At 38.6% G+C, this 21001-nt stretch overlaps 1 protein-coding gene and 1 pseudogene across 1 annotated transcript in view; one reads left to right on the top strand and one right to left on the bottom strand.

The window, feature by feature from the left end:
- Positions 1–21001, top strand: part of NWD2 (NACHT and WD repeat domain containing 2) — a 170705-nt gene that overhangs the window by 59892 nt on the left and 89812 nt on the right. Inside the window, exon 2 of the mRNA XM_019741957.3 lies at positions 9405–9493. Within this exon, the coding sequence (XP_019597516.3) occupies positions 9405–9493 (89 nt within the window). The remainder of the gene's footprint in view (positions 1–9404; positions 9494–21001) is intronic.
- LOC148759316 (6-pyruvoyl tetrahydrobiopterin synthase pseudogene) lies at positions 1221–9167 on the bottom strand (annotated as a pseudogene).

The following is a 21001-nucleotide window of genomic DNA, read 5'->3' as shown; positions in this document are numbered from 1 at the left end:
GTCAGTGAACTATGTGGCTCCTCTTTCATATCTAATTTTGATAATTTGTCTTCTCTCTTTTCTTCTTGGTCCACCTAGATGAAGATTTGTACATTTTATTGATCTTTTAAAGGGCCAACTTTTGACTCAATTCTCTCTGGGCTTTTTGTTTTGTTTTCTATTTCATTGATTTCTGTTCTTTCTTTCCTTCTTTCAGCTTACTTTGGGTTGAGTTTGCTCTTCCTTTTCTAGTTTCTTAAGATGGAATCCTAAGTCACTAATTTGAGACCTTTCATTTCTGCTGTCGGTGTTTAAAGATAAAGATTTTTTTAAAAACTTACGAGGGTAAGTTTAATGATCAGAACAAAATGAAATCTATTAGGAAACATTGTATACAAGAGATGCTTTACAGAGTAATATGTCCTTTTGATGTGATTATTTTAATGGGACTTAATATATATGATTATTCTTCAGTCTTCTGAGACTAAAATTGTTCAGGTGGCCATAAGATCTGGAAACATAAATAAATATACGTACTATTGATATTGATTGATATTCTGTGAGATGTTCAATATGCTGTTCCTCACTAGCAATTTATATAGTTCAATAATAAGCAGTGCAAAATTGCAGTTAACAATGTGTAGTAAGGCAGGATTTCCATCAATCCTTGTACATCTAACTACAATGCACCACCTCAGATGATTTGTGTTTCTAATTTTCACTGAATAAACTTGTGCCTATTGACATACCCAAGAAGAAGTAATCAAAGGAGCTCAATCTATTAAGAAACATATGTATTCTGTTTTCAGACCTTGTGGTCACCTGTATTTTATTTTTTTTATAAGATTCACCTACGGTGTTATGAACATTTCTGCCATTTATACCAGAAAAAAATGAATACTGAAAATGAGATAATGGAAAAACAAAAACAGATTGCATTTGTTTCAAATAGTTCTACCCCAAAACATTTTTCTGGAATGAGGTAATTTTTAATCTACACAAAAAAGATTATCTAAATGATACTCAGGATACATTACAAATTTGGTTTTAAAATAGATTTGAATTTAAAAGAAGTTTTACTCAACAATGATTTCAATAGATCAGGCACTCCAGAATACAGTGTGGAGGTGCCATCATTACGGGATGAATTCTTAATAGTCCAATAAAGATAGTTTTCAAATATGGAAAGAAGTGAAATCTTTCTATCGTATTAACCCCTAGGGGCTATTCTTCTTTATAAACTATATATTCTTGTCAGTTTCATATACTTTTATTTTATAAAGAATTCCCACAGGAAGAAATTTCTGGAGGTTTCCCCAGATATACACAGCTACATTTTCTGTGGTGCTTACAACATGTGCTAAGTATGGCACATCTAGAACCAGATTCTTATGATCAGGGAGCTTCATAATTGTCTCCTCTGTATACCCTGTGAGGTTGGTAAAATTCATAACCATTCCTGTAACAGAATCAATCTTTATAATTGTGCCTATGGCCATTTGGATTGTTGCATTTCCCAAATAGTTTCAAGTTTTCTTCATTACTCAGGGATTTGCTGTGGAGCCAGTGGGTCAAGCTGAGGAGACTAGGGGGGACACTCGTGCTGGATGGTGACAGCCAGAGTCCGCAGCTCTCGTCTCCTTGCAGTCGCGTGCCCGGGGTCAGCACCTCTTCTCCCAGCCCACAGTGTGCCCTGGATAGAAATTGCTTTCTAACCACTGCTTTAGTTGCTTTTCATAACTTCCGACATGTGTTTTCGTTTCCTTCCATTCAGAGCATCCTGTGTCTCTTTGCATATTGTTCTCTGATGCGTGAGTTATTTAGAAGTTATTTATTCAATTTCCAAATATGTAGGGATGTCCCAAAATTCTTTGTTATTGATTTTTAATTCTATTATAGTTGGAGATCACACTTGTTATGATTTCAGTATTGTTAAATTTATAAGACTTGTTTGCAGCCTAGTAAATGACCTATCATTGGAGCACTAGAAAAGAATTTGTCTTTTGCTATCATTAAGTGGATTGTTTTATAAATATCAGTTAGGTCAAGTTGTTTAAAAGTGTCCAAGTCTACATCCCTGTTTATTTACTGTTTAGTTGTTTTATCAATTACTGAGTAGGCTGTAGAAATCACCAGCTGTTGTTGGAATGTCTATTTTTTCTTTCTGTCTGTTTTTACTTTATGTATTTTAGGACTCTGTTTATGAGTATGTATACATTTATAATTGTTATATCATGGCTTTTTTTTCTCTAGTAATACTTCTTAAAACTTATTTTGTCTGATATATAGTCAATCTGCTTTTGGTCACTGTTTGCATGTTATGTCTTTCTGTTCTTTTACTTTCAACCAATTTGTATTTTTAAATCTAAAGTTTGTCACTTGTAAACAGCATAGTGTTGGACATTGTTTCATTATCTAATTTGACAATCTCCATTTGAGTGTTTATTCCATTCTTATTTAAAGTAATTATTGATATGCTTGAATTTATTTCTGTTTTTCTGTTTCTTTCTACATATCTCTTGTCATTTTCTTCATCTGTTCACACTTTACTCTCTTCTTTGTTTAATAAATATTTTAGTGTATCATTTTAATTTGTTTTCTGTGTTTAGTTATTTTTTAGTGCTCTGGGGATTAAAAAATATATTTTAATGGATTATAGTTTACTTTAGATGAATACCAACTTAATTCTGGTAAGACATAAATATTTTGTACCACTTTCCTCCTTTGTGTTATTATTGTCATATGTTATATATGTATCACATGTGTTAAAATCCAATGACGTAATGGTATAATTATTGCTTTATACAACCTTATGTTTTTTCGAGAGCTGTACAAAAGAACATAAAAAAAGATATACTTGTATTTATATTTTATACATACTTATATATTTACTTCATTTTTCATGTGAATTTCTTACTGTCTGATGTCATGTTCTTTTAGCTTGAAGGACTTTCTTTAGTATATCCTTAATAGCAGATCTTCTAGTTTCTCACAATCTCTTAAAATTTGTAATATCCTTATTTCACCTTTTTTTTCAGTTTTAATGGAGCCTAATTGACAAAAAGAAGTTGTATATATTTAAGGTATACAACTTGCTATTTTGATATATATATTTGTATATGTTTGATAATCACGATAATCACCACAATCAAGCTATAATTAACATATTCATTACCTCACAAGAGCTAACCATTTTTTATTCATTTCATTTTGTGTGTGTGTGTATGGTGAGAACACTTAAAATCTACCTCTTGGCAAATTTAAAGTGTGCAATGCAATACAGTGTTGTTAACTATGGTCATGTTGATGTACATTAGCTCTCCAGAATTTATTCATCATGTGTGACTGAAACCTTGTCCCCTTTGACCAGCATCTCCCCATTTCTTCATTTCCCCCTTTCTCCAGGCCCTGGCAATCACTATTCTACTTTCTGCTTCTATGAGTTTAACTATTTTAGATTCTACATATAAGTGAAATCATGCAGTAATTTTCTTTCTGTGTCTGGCTTATTTCACTTAGCATAATGTCCTCCAGGTCTTTTCTTTACATAGTTTTGTTGGATATAGAATTCTTAGTTGACTTTTGTCCCCCAGTATTTTGATTATATCATTCCATTGCCTTCTGGCTTCCATTTCTTCTGATGAGAAGTCAGCCATTAATTGTATTGTTCCCCTATATGTAATGAGTCATTTTTCTTTTGCTACTTTCAAGATTTTCTTTTACCTTTGGTTTCAACTATTTGACTGTGTGCCTAAGTGGAGCTCTCTTAGTGTTTATCTTACTTGTATTCTCTGAATGTTTTGAAATGTAGATTAATGTTTTCCATTAAATTTGGGACATTTGTTAATTATTTCTTCAAAAATATTTTCTCTCTTCCTCTTTCTCCAATCCTTCTGGGACTCCCTTTACATATAGATCACTACAATTAATGTTGTCACACAGATTTCTGGAAGCTTGTTCATTTTTCTTTAATCTTCAAACATAGTTACTTTAAGTTCTTTGAATATATTGATAATAGCTGCTTTGAAGTCTTTGTCAGCTAAATCCAATACATGATCTTGAGTGAGATCCACTCAGGGACAGTTTCTATTGGTTTCATATTTCTCCTGAATATGTGTTATTATTCTATTTCTTTGTGTATCTCATAATTTTTGTTGAAAACTGGACCTTTTAGGTTAATACATTGTAACAAATCTAGAGTCTGATTTTTTACCTCTGACTTTCACTTTGTCACACAACTCTTGCTGTTTTTTAATTTGTTTCTTTGTGGTTTCTGGTTTGTTTAGGAACTTGCCTGGACTAAATCTATGGAATCAGTTTCCCACTGTGGGCTGCTGATGTCTCTGCCCAGTTATTTGATGATGATGGTGATGATGGTGGTGATGGTGGTGGTGATGATACCTGGCTTCCTGGGGGTCACCCACTTATCTGCATATCTTGGTGTCAGTCAGTGATTTGTCAGAATTTCTTTTCAAATACCTCAAGCCACTAAGGCTTCCACTCTCTGCCAGTGGGTCTGTGTGGATTGAAAACACATGCAAAATTTAGCCAGTGTTTAAATCTGTCCCAGCTTTTACTTTCCACTAGGTCTTCTCCTATTTCCACTGCCCATGTGCTGTGGGGTGACCTGGAGAGGGCATGTCTGTAAGAATGCCTTTGATTAGGACTCAGAAGAGTGGGCATCTGCTAAGCAAAGGAGATGTAACAGATAAGACATTCTGGGCATGGAGAGCAGTGTGTGTAAAGACACGGTTCAGGTTCAAGTCATACCTGAAAACTGCTCTGCAAGGTATATGGTGAAGAGCAGTAGAAGATGCAACTTCGCTAGGAGACACATGTACATCTGCTACACATTCTGGCCTTCATCCTCAGGGCCACCAGCTGCCAGCCAAGGTCTTTAATGAACAAATTAGTTTTCACTTTTTATTTGTCTTGGGATTTATCTCCAGCAGCTCTGTGGAGCATAATACTGTAATGAGGAAGGACAGATAGCTGCCCAATCAAATAAGAGACTTTGGGACTCTCAGGATTGAGAGATGGTGAGGTCAAAAATAGAGAGAGGCCAAATTAAAAAGATGTTTATGATAAAATTGACAGAATTTGGTGATACTGAAGTGAGGAGGGGTGAGTGTGGCTGGTTGGGCACAGAGGACTCAGAGGCCATGGGGAGGAGACAGCCTCTGGGAAGACACCAAACAAGAAATGAAACCAACCAACAACAACAAAAGCCAGATAGGATGTCCAGAAGAATCACTCGCTAAGGGGCCAGGTAAGAGGGAGAATCTAGCCAAGAGCAAATAGATAGAAACCTGGAGACCGGGATGGAACGATAGTTGCAATAAGGGATATGTGTGAATTCTAAATAGATTTTCTGAGCTGCCAAAACAGAAACGACTTAATATAATGTCCATGGTCTGAAGCTTGGGTAAGTTAGGGGCAGTAAGAGGTTCCAGTCCAACATGGTCATTTTGGCACTCTTATTTTCAATAAAAATTTGAAATTAATCTAAACCCTTCTTGTAGTAAGATAATGGCATTGATTAATAATTCTCCCCAACTAATGTTCTTCCTGTGGGTAACTCAGACGCTATACAGAGACCTTCATTAACCCTGAAATCATTGAGGAATTGTTTAGAAAGCAACTCCTTAAAAACCTAATAGTGCTGCCAAAGTGTTAATGCACCTTTCCTCAAAGCATTAAGGAGCGGGGCGGATGCAAATGGATGCAGTGGCTGTGTATCAAGAGTGACATGTCTTGTCTCTGATGCACACTTTTTTAACAGATCCTTTTTAATGTGTGACTTTCTGTGACTTAATTTTTCCTGTTCATGACATTCTAATTTCTTTAATTGCCAACATCCAGATTTGCTGTTGGTATGAATCAGGCTTCTTTATGTGATGAAGCCAGCTTATCTGTCACCCATCATAATTAATCCATTCTCTCTTCACCACTTTTCCCTTTCCAGAGCCAGTCATCATCTATTAATACAAAAACAGGAAAATATGAGTCATATTTGTAAATAAGTAATAACAGAATGTCTATCAGATATGTGCATAGGTTCCCTGTACATTTTTAGAAAGGTTCGACATAACTTGGTAAAACGTATTGGTAGTCTGCCAAAACACAGAAACCAGAAACGAAATCAGTATTTCAGTTTTCACTCAACTCATGGAACTAATTTTCTAATCCCCATGGTTTTATTTCCCAGAATTACACATAGTCTTGATTCTGTATCTATCCCATGACAAACTGTAATGTAGGAAGCCTTTCTCTTCTAGAAGTCGCAGCAGGAAAGCATTGCCTGTCCGCTCATTTTTATCACTGGTGCATGTGTGGGTTTTTGCATTCACTAATTCCTTAATTGAGCACCACTCTAACCACTGGGGATGCAGCAGCGAATGAGACAAAAGAAGGGTCTGATGCCCTTGGAGCTCACATTGCATTGTGGGCGACAGATAGTACACAAACACTAAAGACAGTGATGAGTGATGTGCAGAGGATTTAAAGAGGGTGACGTGATAGTGGTGCTGTACATGGAGGGCTCAGAGAAGGGCTCTCGGAGGAAGTGGCAGCAGGCTGATGCTTGAATGACACGAAAGTCCTTGAGATGGTCACAAGACTCAGTGTTCCAGGAGGAAGTCACAGATAGAGCACAGGCCACACGTCGGAATGTAATCAGAACCAAACGAACGCCAGAGCTGCGGGAGTGACGTGAAAAGGGAAAGTGGTCAGAGATGAGCTCAGGGAGAGGCAGGACATTAAAGGTAAGGAGTGTGGATTTCATTCCAAGTTCCATGAAGAGCTGCTGGAGGGTTTGAAACAAGATAATGATGTGATCTGAGTTACATTTTTCAAAGATCAGTCTGGCTGCTCTGTGGAGAGTGGATTGAAGGGGGCAAGTGTGGAAACTGGAAGATAGAGTCCAGATGAGAGATGAGTTTGGCTTGCACCAGAGGTGCAAAGAAGTAGATTAATTCAGGATTTGTTCTGAGCAGATGGAGCAAGAGAACTTATTGATGGGTTGGCTATTGAAGGGTGTATTATAGAAAGGGACAAATCCATCAAAGATAACTCGGATTTCCTTGTTTCATAAATGTTAGGACTTCAACATCTTTTAACCATTCTTTGAAATGACTGCATCATTTTTAAAGATTGATTCTTTGCACAGTTGCATATTTTCCATGGTTAGAACAGACCATGACATACGGCTCTGTAGATTCAAATCTGGATTCTCCAACTTAGTGGTCATATGACCTTGGGCAAGTCTCTTAGCTCCTCTATTGTTCGGTTTCCTCGTATAAAAAATAAGGAATAATAATTTTACCTATATCATAGGATTGTTGTTAGACTAAGAGAACACACATAGAAACACTTGGCATACTATTAGACTATAGTAAGTACTCAGTAAACGTTAGTAATTAGACACTGTATTTCTGTCTTCTCCTTACTATTGTACGTTCAGGTCTCACTACTTAGTAATAAGACTTACGATAACAATTTTAAGGAACAAATAATTTCTGTTCCTGATATCATTTCATAATTTTTTCATGTATTATCTTGATACTTTTTAAAGAATATCTTAACAATAATCCCTGTTTAATACATTCCCAAATTCCACACCTGGTTATGTCTTTGTTTATCTTTAAAATGACTCTTTTGTTATTTGAGTTTAAATATTTGTAACTCTTTAGAAAGTGGTTGAATACTGTCAGCTTTATGTGAAGTTAGTGTTTTCAACCCTTAAAATGAGGTGAGGGAGGATGGCATCTGATCCCAAGATTATATGAATTACATAAAGTCATATACACACTGAATATACAGCCTCCACCAGCTCCCTGACAGCACCTGGATGCTGCTTGGATGTCCCACCCCTGAGCTTGGTCTTCCTGCGTTCCCGTACAACATCGGTCCATGTTGGGATGTACAGTTGGAAAAGACCCTATTCATTCGGATCATGGGGTCATCTAAAAGACCTTGTATTGAAGACCTTTGGTTTCCATGTAAACACTGGTTCTGTCACTCTGTTAAGCTGCAACTGCATTTCAGACTCTTGAGATTGGTTATTTGCATCTCAAAATAGGCTTGAGAACAGAAGGAAAGTAGAGTAGGTCAGCACACATATGGTTGAATTTGCATGGACAGATGTGCTTGTGAATAATAAGGAAATTCTTTTAAATTTGTTCCTTAGTTATAGATGTGGTGTGCAAATGTTTCATAGTTATGGCTGGGATTGAGGTATATTGAGCAAATGGTACTTTTCATAAGATAACACATTAACCTAATTTTTAAAAGCTCTGTGTCTCATCTTTCACTGAGGTTAGTTGGACAAAGAACAGCGTCTCTTTGCTCTAAGAATCTTATAGTGTCATCATTGACACCGAGCATCGTCCAGCACAGGTGGCTTTGGAATCCCTTTCTGTTCAAAACATTCAACATTAAATACATACATAGTCTATGGTTCTTCTGGTTTCAGGTTCTCTGTTTCTTTTTGTATTTTTTAATGACATGGAAAATAAAATATATATATGTATATATTTTATACATACACATATATGTATATATTTTATGTATACATATATATATATACACACACACAGACATATATATATATATATATATATATATATATATATATATATATATATATATAATGATTTTTACATGATGTGGCACCTGTAAAACAATTCCATTCTGTGATATACCAGGACTCCCTAAGCCTGGGGTGGGAAATGTTAAACTCTGTTGAACTGCTGGCCAATTAAATCTATTTTGTCTGAAATCAGCTAGTTTTGGATCTTGGATCCTACAGTTTGCCTCTCCTAATTATTGTGCTAATTGCATGGATATTGCACTAAATTTTGCAAAACTCATAGTATTTCTAAATACTATAGTAAATGATGATAGAGTCTGGATTTTATGGAAGTCAATGATGAAATTAATCTGTGTGTGTGTGTGTGTGTGACAGAGAGAAGAGAGAGAGAGAGAGAGAGAGAGAGAGAGAGACAGAATTTTGAAATTGTTTGGGGCCAGAACACCTGATAGCCCTAAAGTTTTCCTTCAACCTCTTCCAAAGTCAGTGTAGCTGTGGCTATTTAAGAGCTCCATGTGAGGGACTAGATGGGTGTAACGATCACCTGTGAATTCTCAGCTTTGGCAGTGCACTCAGAACTCACCAGTGGATCTCCCATCCATCCTGCCTCTGGGCTTCTTGTGTGTGCCTGGTGGAGGCATCTCTGCTCCCCGTGCTCTATTTAGAGCGGGTCTCCCCCCAGCAGTCAAATATCCCATCATTTCACAATGCAGCAGCCCAACTTGATTATACTAATGTTGATATTTATTTACAAGTTTTCATATTTTTTTCCAGAAATATATATATGTATACATGGACATAACTCCCTTTTTCTGTGTTTGTTTTTCTACCACAGACACAGGAGCAGAAAGACAGGCACTAAGAGAAAATGTGTATCCTAAATTGAGAGAATTCTGCAGAGAAAACTATGGATTAGAATTTCAGGTAACTTTCATATTAATTTCATTTTTTAGTGATGTCAGCTAAAGAACTGAGCTTTGTGTTTGTTTCTTGTCACAATTTGGTTGTTATAAAAGATGGATTTTAAGCCCTGAAAATTTTCATTTCTATAAGTGTAGGTAAAAAGAAACACTGGAAAATGGAAATAAAATATTTAGGCTTTTTTGTTTTGTTTTGTTTTGTTTTTATGTTTTGTACTTTTATGCTCTGTTTCTTGAACCCTGCCGGTTATTGGCTTGTCTTTTTCTTCAAACCATGTTTATTTGCTCTTTTGACAATCGCACTATTATCAAAAAGGTGAAGGTAGCATGTTAAGTACCTGCCTTTAAGCTGTGATCTCTAGAAATGTTTTGCATCTAATAATTGGGACCAACTTTCTCAAAACTGTTTCCTGTTAGCAGCCTGGCCAGACCTTGCCTTCTATCTTACCTTTTAGTTTTATTCCCCACATTGCAGAATGTCCTTTTTCCTAAGCATTTCAGGGATTTACCATTTACCAAACAATTAAATCAGCCTTTCCAGAGACAGTAACTGTGCATGTCATTGCTAGAGCTTACAAACAGCTTAGCATTTGTAGACACTGTTGATTTTGCCACCTAATAGAAAAGTACTTAACAATTTGGGTATTTCTTGGACATCCAAAAATTGGAAAAGTAAATGGCTCCCGTGACAGATAACATTAGTCAGAATATTTCAACCTCATGTACAATGGGAGTCTTAATTCTCCAGTGCTATATCGTAAATATAAATTTACACTGTTACGTGAGGAATTGGTACAAACTAGAGGTTTGTGGTACAAGGGTGCAAAATGCACCAGTGTTAGTGGAAGAAAATGTCACCCTTCATTTGTTTCCTCCTAGTTATATATTTGATCTTGGTCTACTTTATGATACCTTCTAATATAATGCATATACTAATAGTCTCAAATGACATCAGTCTCAATGCATAGTTTCAGTCAGCAGCAGGGTATTGACACATACTGAATAGTTACTGATAAGGCACCATTTACTTGATAAATTATGAACCTATGTTAAATTTCCTTGTCATGAATTCAGCACTACCTTCTTCAAGGAATCTGCTTCTACGGATAACAGGGTCTCAACTGTTACAAAAATGTTGATCTGTCAAGATTCCCAAAGACTTAGACACTTGCTGGGAACTCAGTTACTACAGAGGAAGAAACGTGTCCAAGCATATTAATCCCATCTTTGAGGGAATTTGAGTTTGCATCATTTTTGTCAGTTGAGGGAGGAAGTCTTTGAGCTACAAAAGAGCTTCCATGAAACATGGTCTTGATTAGGATTAGCTGAAGGAAAGAAAAGAGAAGTATAATTTCTAAATTATAAGTAGGCACAGAAGACACATACAGTAAAAGGCAAACTGTAGCAAGCAAGATCCATGGAATAAATTGACAGCAAGGCTCATTCTAGGCAGATTCAAGGAATCAATCAAAGAGATATGCTGGACAGCACTGAAACAGCAGTGGGCAAAGCAAACATGGAACTGAGCCCCAGCGATCTCATGTGAGTGATGTAACCTGCCAGTCAGTTCAGCGTCTAAAATGAGGGTGGTGACAGTTTATAGATCTGAGGTTGTGTTTAGAATAAAATATGTAAGGTTACATTTGCTTTCCAGCTTCTAAGCTTAACAGGAACTCAAATATGTAATAACTGAACCTTCTAGAAATATATTTTTCTGGTAGGTTGATTATACATCTCCCTGAGGATATGTTTTCTAGAGATATGGTTCTCTTTTCAACTGCAACCAAATATGGTGCCGGAAGCTTCATGAAAAAACCCAATTTACCCATCCAGTAGTCTGGATTCCATCTTTGGTTGTGCGATTAACCCACGCAAAATGAATTTCTTAGAGTTACTCAAACGTACCAGTCTATTTCATGCCTCCTTGCCTTTGCTTATGTTCTCTCCACCAACAGTGCTGTTCAATCTTGTTCTTCCCCTGCATCAACTCCTAAGTCCTCTTCATTCTTAAAACTCTTCCTATCTGATCTTAAGTCATGCCCCTCTCCTCCGTGCCCACCGGTCTGCAGCTATGTGTCCGCCATTTGGTTCCATGAACACTTCAAGCCCATTCCCATTTAGGGATTTCACCCTGGATCTTCTCTCTCTCTAGGAATGCTCATGTCCTCATCTTCACGTGGGCACTTTCACATTGTCCTTCAGGTCTCCACTGAAATGTCACTTCCTAAAGATGCTTCCCTAATGATCCCATCGAAAGTAACCACTAGGCACTCTCTTTGACATCACGCTATTTTAGTTCTTTGCATGGCATGTGTCAGTATTGAATATTTTTCTTGTTTACTCATGTATCGGCTTGCTTATTGTCTTTCTCCCACTCAATTGTAAGTTCCACAAGAACAGGGACTTGTCTGTTTCACGACACCTACATTCCTGGTCCTAGAATAGTGCTTGCCACATAGGAAAACTCCGTAAGAATGTGTTGAATGAATGCATGAGCATATGAATGAAGGAAATCTCAGCCCACACTTGCTTAAGGAAGCCTTGCCTGATCCTCATACCTCCCAGGATATGCCTTGTACCCTGTTCTTTACTCCCCTAAAAGCCTATGCATAACTCCCAGTCATTCATCCAGTTCATGTAAGAAGTATTTGTTGACCATTGGCCACATGCCAGTCCAAGTGCTGGGAATACAGGAGCAAACCAATATTGTTGGGGGAGGCAGAAATAAATGATAAATTCCAGTGGTAATAGATGCATTTTACTGAGTAAATGCTTTTAAGAAAAATAAAGCAGGATTGTGGGGGTAGCAAATGGCAGGTTGTCAGAGAAGGGATCGGTGATAAGACAACCTTTGAGCAGAGATCTGCAGAAAGTGATGGAGCAAATCACACAGACATCTAGGGAGGAAGGTGCTAGTCAACCAGGAAAGGGGTCTGAGTTAGGAGTGTGTTTAGAATAGTCTTGGAACAGCAAAGAAGCCAAGTACGAGTGGAGTGGAGTGAGTACGGGAAATAATTGTAGAAGATGACATCAGAGTCAGATCATATGGGACCTTACGAGCCAAGATTAAGGACTGAGAACTTTACTGAGTAAGAAAGGAAAGCATGATATTATATAACTTACATTTAAGAGCTTCGCATAAGACCTGTGAGGAGACTGGAATAGGGGTGGGAAAGAATGGTAGAAACAGGAAGATAGTGCAAGTAAGAAATTATGGTGGACTTGCGTGAGCAGTGGAGATGAAACATCTGGTTAGGTAAATTTTTCATCACCTGCCTGTACAATCTGAAAGTTCTCAGGACTTATTCATCTTATCCCAATGATTAGTCAAGTATTCTGGCACATAGTAGGCCATTTAGTTAAATCTTTATTAAATTAAATTGATAGAATATGGAGTTACATTTTAAGCAAGGCCATATACATGTACTTTTGTCTATATGCCTGTGTGGCAGGCTGTTTTCTAGTGTTTCCTTTTATTTTTTTCATTTAAACTCAGATATTTAATGAAGATGCTCCAGACTCTCCGATTATGTGACCGTCTGTTAATTCGGTGTGTAATGTATGTAGGTTGATTGCCGAGAGATGGAAACAACTGAATGGAAAGAATACCAACCCCGCTCAGAGCAGAAAACCCACATGGCTTCCCAGAGAGACAAAGTGTATAAATAATATGTTGTGTGATTTGCCAGTGTTCAGTAGGTGCCCTTGGCTACAGAGAAGAGGATAGAAAGGAAGAATGAAGGGAATAAATTCCGAAAAATACAGACAAATTGGGACAAAAGCAGGTGGTACAGGACCCAGTAAGTAAAGGGCTTGTATTTGTATCCATAGGTGCCATCCGTTCTTGCTTGCAGATGTTTCCTCTCCATTCTCATTTATGAGTCCCTGGACCAACCCTCATTGCTTCAAAAGTTGTATGAACAAAAAGCATCTTAAATGATCTTGTTCTCTGCTTACCCCCAGTAGGTTGCAAGTCCTTGAGGAAGAGACTAGTTCTCATTTATTTTTAAGTCCTTGGGGCCTGGAAGAGTATTTGACATTTAGTGAGCATTCGTCAGAGTACTTTAGGAAGAACTGCCAGCACCATCACCCTGCTTGAGTTTTCCTACACAACACCACCAGCGTAATCTTACTTGAATGTCACGTTGTCCATTCCTGTGCTTAAAAGCTGTCAATGACTCCAGGCTGCCAACAGGGTCGCTCTTGAGCATGACCCCAGCTGTCTCTCCAACTCCATCTCCCACTCTTCCCAACATAAATACTCCATTCTCAGCCTGTCCTTGGCGCACATCTTGCTGAGTGCTTATTCCTAACTTGAAAACTTCTTTCAGTTCTCCTCTTATCAGAAATACCCTTTCTTCTCCACCCCTGTCCTTCAAAATCCAGCTCAAGGCCTAGCCTTCCCAAAATGTCTTTTTCAATTTCCAAATATCTCCCCCTTCTCCCTGAGCTCTTATAAATCTGCACACCCAGCCCCCACTGGTACCCTGAGACCCCAGTAAACCTAGCTAGGGCAGGGACCTCTAAAAGGGGTTCTTGACTTTTATCAGAACTGATAAAAGGACTTAGGACACCTCCATTTTGAAAGCAATTTTCATTTGAATCCAGCCACTCAATATATCATCCCTTAAGAATACCTTCTGATAACCAACTTCTTTAGTGGGCTAGTATTTATCTCATTCCATTTTAGTCACCAGTGTTCACAAACCTGTTCCTTTTTTCACCTTTAACATCCAGTAAATCTCAGGCCTGTGGCTTCTGCCTCCCTATATATTTCAATAGTCTGTCACATTTGTTGAGGTCTGTATTATGGTCGTCTTGACTGTTGAATAGACACCCTGCTGGTCTGTTTACGTTCATCTCTGCCTTCTCCTCTCCAGCATCTATCTCCTACCTCCCTTGACTGCCTAGTCCACCCTCCACAATGCTGCTGCAGTGGTATTTCTGAAATGCAAATCTGACCCTTTTATCTCCAAGATACAGTCCACACTTCTTAGCACAGCACGCAAGTTCTCTTTTCCACTCCTGCCTACCAGTGAGGTCTTATGTGTCACCCTCCCCACAGGCAGACTATTTTAGCCATTCCGAACTACATTCAGTTCTCCAAACAATTTTCTTTGTCAGTTTTCTTTTCCCTGAGTCTTCACACACACTGTGCCCTCTGTATGGGGTGCCCTTAAATTGCCCACCATGCAAATAACTAGAAAAATTTCTATTCATTCTTCAAGAAATAGTAAACTTCCTTCTGTAAAAGTACATAGGCTTTATTCTTAATCTTTAATAGCATTTGTCATATTGTTTGAATCACTTTTAAAATGCCCTTACTCCACTAACTGGGAGCTATTAGTGGTCAGAAATCATATTATTGTACCTTCATGTCACCAGCATTTTTATAGTACCTGGCTCATACTATATATGTAATCAATGTTGTGAATTTATTGATTAAATTAATACGATCCAGAAGCTGAGAGTCTAGACCAGTTCTGATATAAGTCACAGATCTGGGAAGCCACAAGTGTAATTTAAAATTTTCTATTAACCATGTGTTAAAAAGTTTAAAAAAAAACCACAGGTAAAATTTATTTCAATATTTTATTTAAGCCATTATATCCAAAACATCATTTCAACATGTAAGTCAATATAAAAATTATTAATAAGGTATTTTACAATCTTTTTTCATACTAAGTCTTCAAAGTCCAGTTATATTTTACACTCACAATACACCCCAGTTTGGTCCCATTTCAGGTGTGTGACAACCATATGTGGCCAGTGGCTCTCGTGCTGGAATGCACAGCTTCAGCTGGGAGTGGCGTCAGGGTGGGGCTGTTTTGATAGGGATGGAAGCCTGACTGCCCAGTGACAGGTGGCCAACTGTGAGTGACAGGTAGACACCTAGAGGAGTTCCAGTGAGGGTGGAAATTCATTGGTACATGTGCAAAAAAAAATCCAGATAATGATTAAGAAAATTATGTTTCTACTTGTCAGATTAGTAACTTTTTATTTGATCATGTTTGGACATTGCATTAATAGGGTACATAACCTGAAATAATTAATGCAACTTTCCAAAGTGCTGTGGAATTGGGACAGAGTGACAATGAGGCAATAAACTAAAACACGTGGTCAGCAGTCCATTTGCCATCTGTCTTCAGACTTGACTTTCTTTGAAATTAAGAGAGGCAGGTGATGGAAACACTTCACAGTTTTAGTTGAATAGCCCCGTCTTGGTGGGTACCATTTGTTACCTTTTACAACTTTGCTAAATAATAGCTTTAAAAAAAATTCCCCCATTTGTCCTTGCAATTAAAGGCGACAACTTGGCCTCGGAGCTGGAATTCCCCTGTGCTGGCCCCAGGCCTCTTCCTTCTCTCTGACAGGCAAATGTTGGGGTCCTAGGTGTGCAGGGAAGTGTGAGCGTGAAACCTGCAATGCCTGCCAGCGGGAAGTCCTTGCCATGCCTGCTTTCTGTCTCATGACGACATTGTGATGCCAGCCAACAGCACCAAGGGCACGGATGCTCATCCTTAACAAAGTTGCATCATTTGGTCTAGAGTTGGTCTCCCTCTCTTTTGCTTGAGGGTCCATCTCTTCGTGTTTCCTTTAGCAGCGCAGGTCCAGACCTGTTCACCTGATTTTGGTTTTTTTCCCTCCCTAGACCCCCAATTAGTGTGTAATCTTCTCCTTAAGCTGATACCTGTGTGTGTGAGTGACCCCACACCAGCACTTCCAGCTCTCTCCGCTCCATCGTTACGTGAAGATAATATTCTGCTTTTTGAATGTGAATATCTCTAAAGTGGAGCCCATCCTTCTTCTCCCTTTTCCCAGTTTTCCAATTGCTACTATTTCCCAGTTTTCCAGACTTTAAAATCTTGGCTTATAGTCCATCTGTCACCCTTTACAACCTAGAGCTAAACTGCCACTCTTCCCCTTGACTTACTTGCCAGTGTTTCTTAGAAGTTTGCCTTTCTTCCCGTCTCACCAGGCTCCCTCTTTACCCAGGCTTCTGTTTCTTAATAGCTGAGTGACCATGGCAGTCTTTTCCCAATCTTTCCTTGCCCTGGGTGTTTTGTGTTCTGGTCCAGACTGTACACAGCTGCTTAAATAATCTTTCTTAAACAGTACTTCCCAGATTTCACTCATCCTAAGATGCACGTTGTTTTTCACATTTTTACATCAGAAGTCAGGGTTTGTCTCACAAATAAGTGGTGTGTCATGGTGTAATTGGCAGTGCATTTCTTTTTTAGTGGAATGTACACTATTGGAGCAGCCTACAACTGATATTTTAGATTCCATAAAATGCAGTACATTGTGTCATTTATGGGGTATCGTGGAAACAGGATAAATTTTTCTGTTAGACTAGGATTCAAATCCTGGGTCTACAAATTACCGGTCCTGGGACTCCAGGCAAAGAGCTTTGTCATTGACACATAGCTGACTCCTCTGTAAAATGAATGGGATAGTGTGTATCTTCCAGGAGTGTTATGAGAATTCAGTGAGAGAGCACACCCAACCAGAGGATGGAGACTTGGGCAGGAAGCCCAAACTCGTTTTAGAAAAAATAAAGTAGCTACACTCTCTGTACACATCAAAGTTGTAGGTTAAGTTAAATGACGTGAGTTTTATCTTAGCTTGACCTTACTGATATTTACTGAATTGAACTATTACTTAGTCTCACACTGAAGGTCCTTCATCAGCTGTTTTCACGTACTTTTCCTCCATCGCTGCTTCTCCCACCACAGCCCTCCTGTTCTAAAAGGAGCCTAGTCTCCTTCTTTGTACATGTTTTTTCTTCCCAACTCTCTGCCTACTCAGAAGGCTCTTTCAAAATACATTTTGCCTCCTGAGTTGTCAAAATACATCATTGGCTTTATGATTGACAGGATGTGTTGTGATGCCCTTGGTCTTTTCTCCACATTTTCAACTAAACAGCCTGTTTCCATTTTCTATTAATCAAATGTATGCTTCTTTCTAAAGTGGAATATCTGTCCGCTCATTGAATCACACATCATTTCACTCAGGCCAGCACTTCAATCTGTCTTGCTCACTTCACATTTTGGTTCAGTCTATCAAAGCCTGAGCAGGTCTTACCAAGCTAATTGTATGTAAAAATATAAGCATGTTACATCATCTTTCTCCTATCTGTGAGCCAGTTTATAAAAAGGGGACTGAAGATTAATAGACATAATAAAAGGGAAGGAAAACATTACGTCATAATTGACCTTCAGTTACTCCAGTTTAGTTGTAAATGTCAGTTCACCATTTCTGCAGCATGGAATGAATGGCTCTTCTGGAATTCTCATGCCTGACTTCCCAAGGCAGCATTATTGTTCTTCCTTTACTTTGTGTGCACAGACAATCTTATACCTAACATTTCTCCTAAAAATAGAGCAGTGGACATTGTGGGAAAGCTCCAGAATTTACTGGAGGAGCTGTACTTTGCTGAACGTTTAATTCTGCTAAATTATGGTTGTCTGATTACCCCAACACTGGAAATCACCCAAGAAGATGAATCCTTCAATAAACAGACTGAGAAATCCCAGTTGCAAGTGACATTTAAGTGTCCCAATTGGGTATAATCATCACAAAACCTTTCTCCAATTCTGATCACAAGGTAGCTATTTCTTTCCATCCTCATTTTTATTTCTTATAGGAGGGAGAGACCTTTTAACAAGTCTTTGCACAGTAAAAAGAACACTCATTAAAGAGGTCCACTTTGTCAATAATTAGTTATAAACCATTGAAAAAGTAATGGAAACTCAGTTTTCTTCTACTGAGCTTGATTTTTGTTTCCTTTCCGCGTGTGACATTATGATGCGATGACCTGATCCTCTCTGTGGGCAGGCCATGTCATGTTCTGCCTTTGCTCTGCTTTTCTGTCTCGAAGTCCCTCTCATGCTCTGAAGAACAGTCTCCTGTGTGTCCTTCACATCCAGGGCCCTGTCTTTCTTCCTCACTAATGTTGACGCTAATTCCCCAAGGGCAGATTAAGGTGCTTGGTCTCAAGGACTTCATTCGTTTATTCACAGACTTGGTTGAGCACCTGCCCTGCACTAGCAGAGTTGTAGGTGCAGTGGATACCACAGTATTGAAAACACACACAGTCCCTGCCCTTGTGGAGTTTACAGTCTTATGGAGACGACAGTCGTGAATAACAGTGACCAGGGTGATGCTTGGTGCTAAGGAAATACAGGCTGCTCTGGCCGTGTACAACCCGGGGCCTCACCAAACCTAGAGGCCTCAGGACGGCCTGAGAAGCTGATGTCTGAGTCCTGAAGGATGGGTAGATGGAGACGGCCAGGTACAAAAGAATAGTTCAGGCAGAGGAACTTATTTTCATAGGCAAATTGGGGAAAGAACTTGAATGTGATGTAGTATTCACTGCTGTGTATACATCAACTTATTTAATCCTTGTTATGAGTCTAGGAGGTACATTCCATCTTCTCCACTTTATTATTATAGATAAGGACACTTAGAAATAACAGAAGTAAATAACTGCTAGAGATCCCACAGCTAAGGGCAGAGTCAGGATTTGAACCAAGGCTGTTTGGCCTGTGTCAGTTCTCTTCAACATTGCACCAAAAAGCCTCTTCTGTTCACATTCATGAAAATGTATAAAGAAAGTGTAGATATGTAAATGTAAGTATATATGTAAATGTAAGTATATATGTAAATGTATGCACGTGTATAAATATGTGTATGTTTTAATATATACTAACATACACATGTACAAACGTGTGTGAAGAGTACGCGTGTGTGAGTGTGTGTGTGTAGCTAGAACAAAGTTGGAGAGTCAGGCAGGGACTGGATCACAGAGGCGCTCATACATTAGATCACAGATTCTATACACTGTCTTCAGAGTGATGGGCAGGTTAAGCACGGAAAGGACTGTGAAAGAATGTTAACAGCCCATGTTCAAATCCCACCTCTACTACTTGCTACCTGGGTGACTTTGGGCAAGTTACTTCTCTGTGCCTCACCTTTTTCATCTATAAGACAAGGATATTATTTCTGTCTACTTCATAAGTTTGTTTAAGGAGTAAGTTACTCTATGTGGTGTCTGGTAGAGTGAAAGGAAATCTTAGCTATGGTGATTAGATTTGCATTTTTAAAAGATCCCTCTACCTGCAGCGTAGTGAATGGATTAGATGGAGCAAGAATGGAAGCAGGGAGATAATTTAGGGAGCCACAGTAATAATACATAGGCACGCTCGAGGGTCCCTCTGATACAGTGGTTGCTGTATCACCGCTCAGGATACAGAGCCAATGCTGGGTTTCTCACTCAGTCACATACTTGCCTGCAGTCAGCTGTCCTGCCACGGAAGGAAGCTGGTACCTGCTGCAGCCTGGCTAAGGTCTCTATGCAGTGAGCTTCTCCAGTTTAGACTCCATGTAGATGCAGTTGCTTCTGGCTTATGGCTCCTTCTTTGCCTCCAACAACTTTCCGTACCTTCTCTCCATCGCCATGCTCATTAAGCCCTAATAGTCAGAGGTGCTGCCTTAGCTCCTGGTTTAGTTCTTCCTTAGCATCACATTATAATTGTTAAAACTGTGCAGAGGCTAAATCTCCCAAGACACAGAGGCATCAGGTCTGAGCAGTTTGTTGTCATCAGGAGGCTTTGGAGGAAGCGTTATCCTACCTCGTGCTGTTAGATCCTCTTTCTTTCTGGTGATCGCATGTGACCACTGGGGCCAGCCATTCCTTCCTGGGCTTGGCTTAGGACCTCGTTTTCCCAGAAATGTCTGTCTGAGTCATGTTCCTGTATGTCACATGACCAAAAGAACCATTGCAGGTGACCTAAAGTCAGTATTTGCAATAGTTCTAGTAAAAATGTGGCCATGGATAATATGGACCTGAAGAGACGTTTTTTTGTTGTTTTGTTTTGTTTTCTTGTATCCCGTGCATCTGGAGAAAGTCATTCTAAACAGAGTGAGAATTGCCGTATCTATGAAGCACAACTCACCACTGGTAAACAGTGTCTGGCATATCTAGTCTGAGGTTTAAGACGCCTCCCTGCTTACTGCCTCCTGTGAGAGGAACATTCTACTAACAGGACACAACTACTAAAACAAATTCAGATGAGTGCTGTCTGCACCTCTCTATTGACCTTAGAAGTTAGGACCATAGCACAATAATGTTGTTCTGGTTCAAAATGTGCTGATCCTGCTCTGTATTCTTTAGAATATTGTTAGTGATAACAGATATTAATCCCTTTAAGAATTGAGTTGATTTTTTAAAAGGGCTAAAGTTCTTTTCAAAGCCATTTCTTATCAATGTAAAGGCCAGTAAAGCAGGAGAAATACCATTTGTAATAAAAATAAACTCCAACTACACAGGGACAAGAGTTTTTTCATTACAAAAGGAGATGATTCCTACACAGGAAATGCCCTGGGCAGTGGCAGAATCATTGGAATGAATGCGTAGCCTCCCATTTTAATAACTTTGAGGAACAGCCTTCATTTCTGTACTATTTTTGTTTAAAAACAAAATCAGTCATATTGTATCTGTAGTTACATT

Source organism: Rhinolophus sinicus, chromosome 1 (assembly GCF_057876585.1).
Source record: "Rhinolophus sinicus isolate RSI-liver-muscle chromosome 1, RSI-T2T, whole genome shotgun sequence".
Taxonomy (NCBI): Eukaryota; Metazoa; Chordata; class Mammalia; order Chiroptera; family Rhinolophidae; genus Rhinolophus; species Rhinolophus sinicus.
Note: the sequence above shows the minus strand (reverse complement) of the source record. Positions and strands in the feature narration are given on the sequence as shown.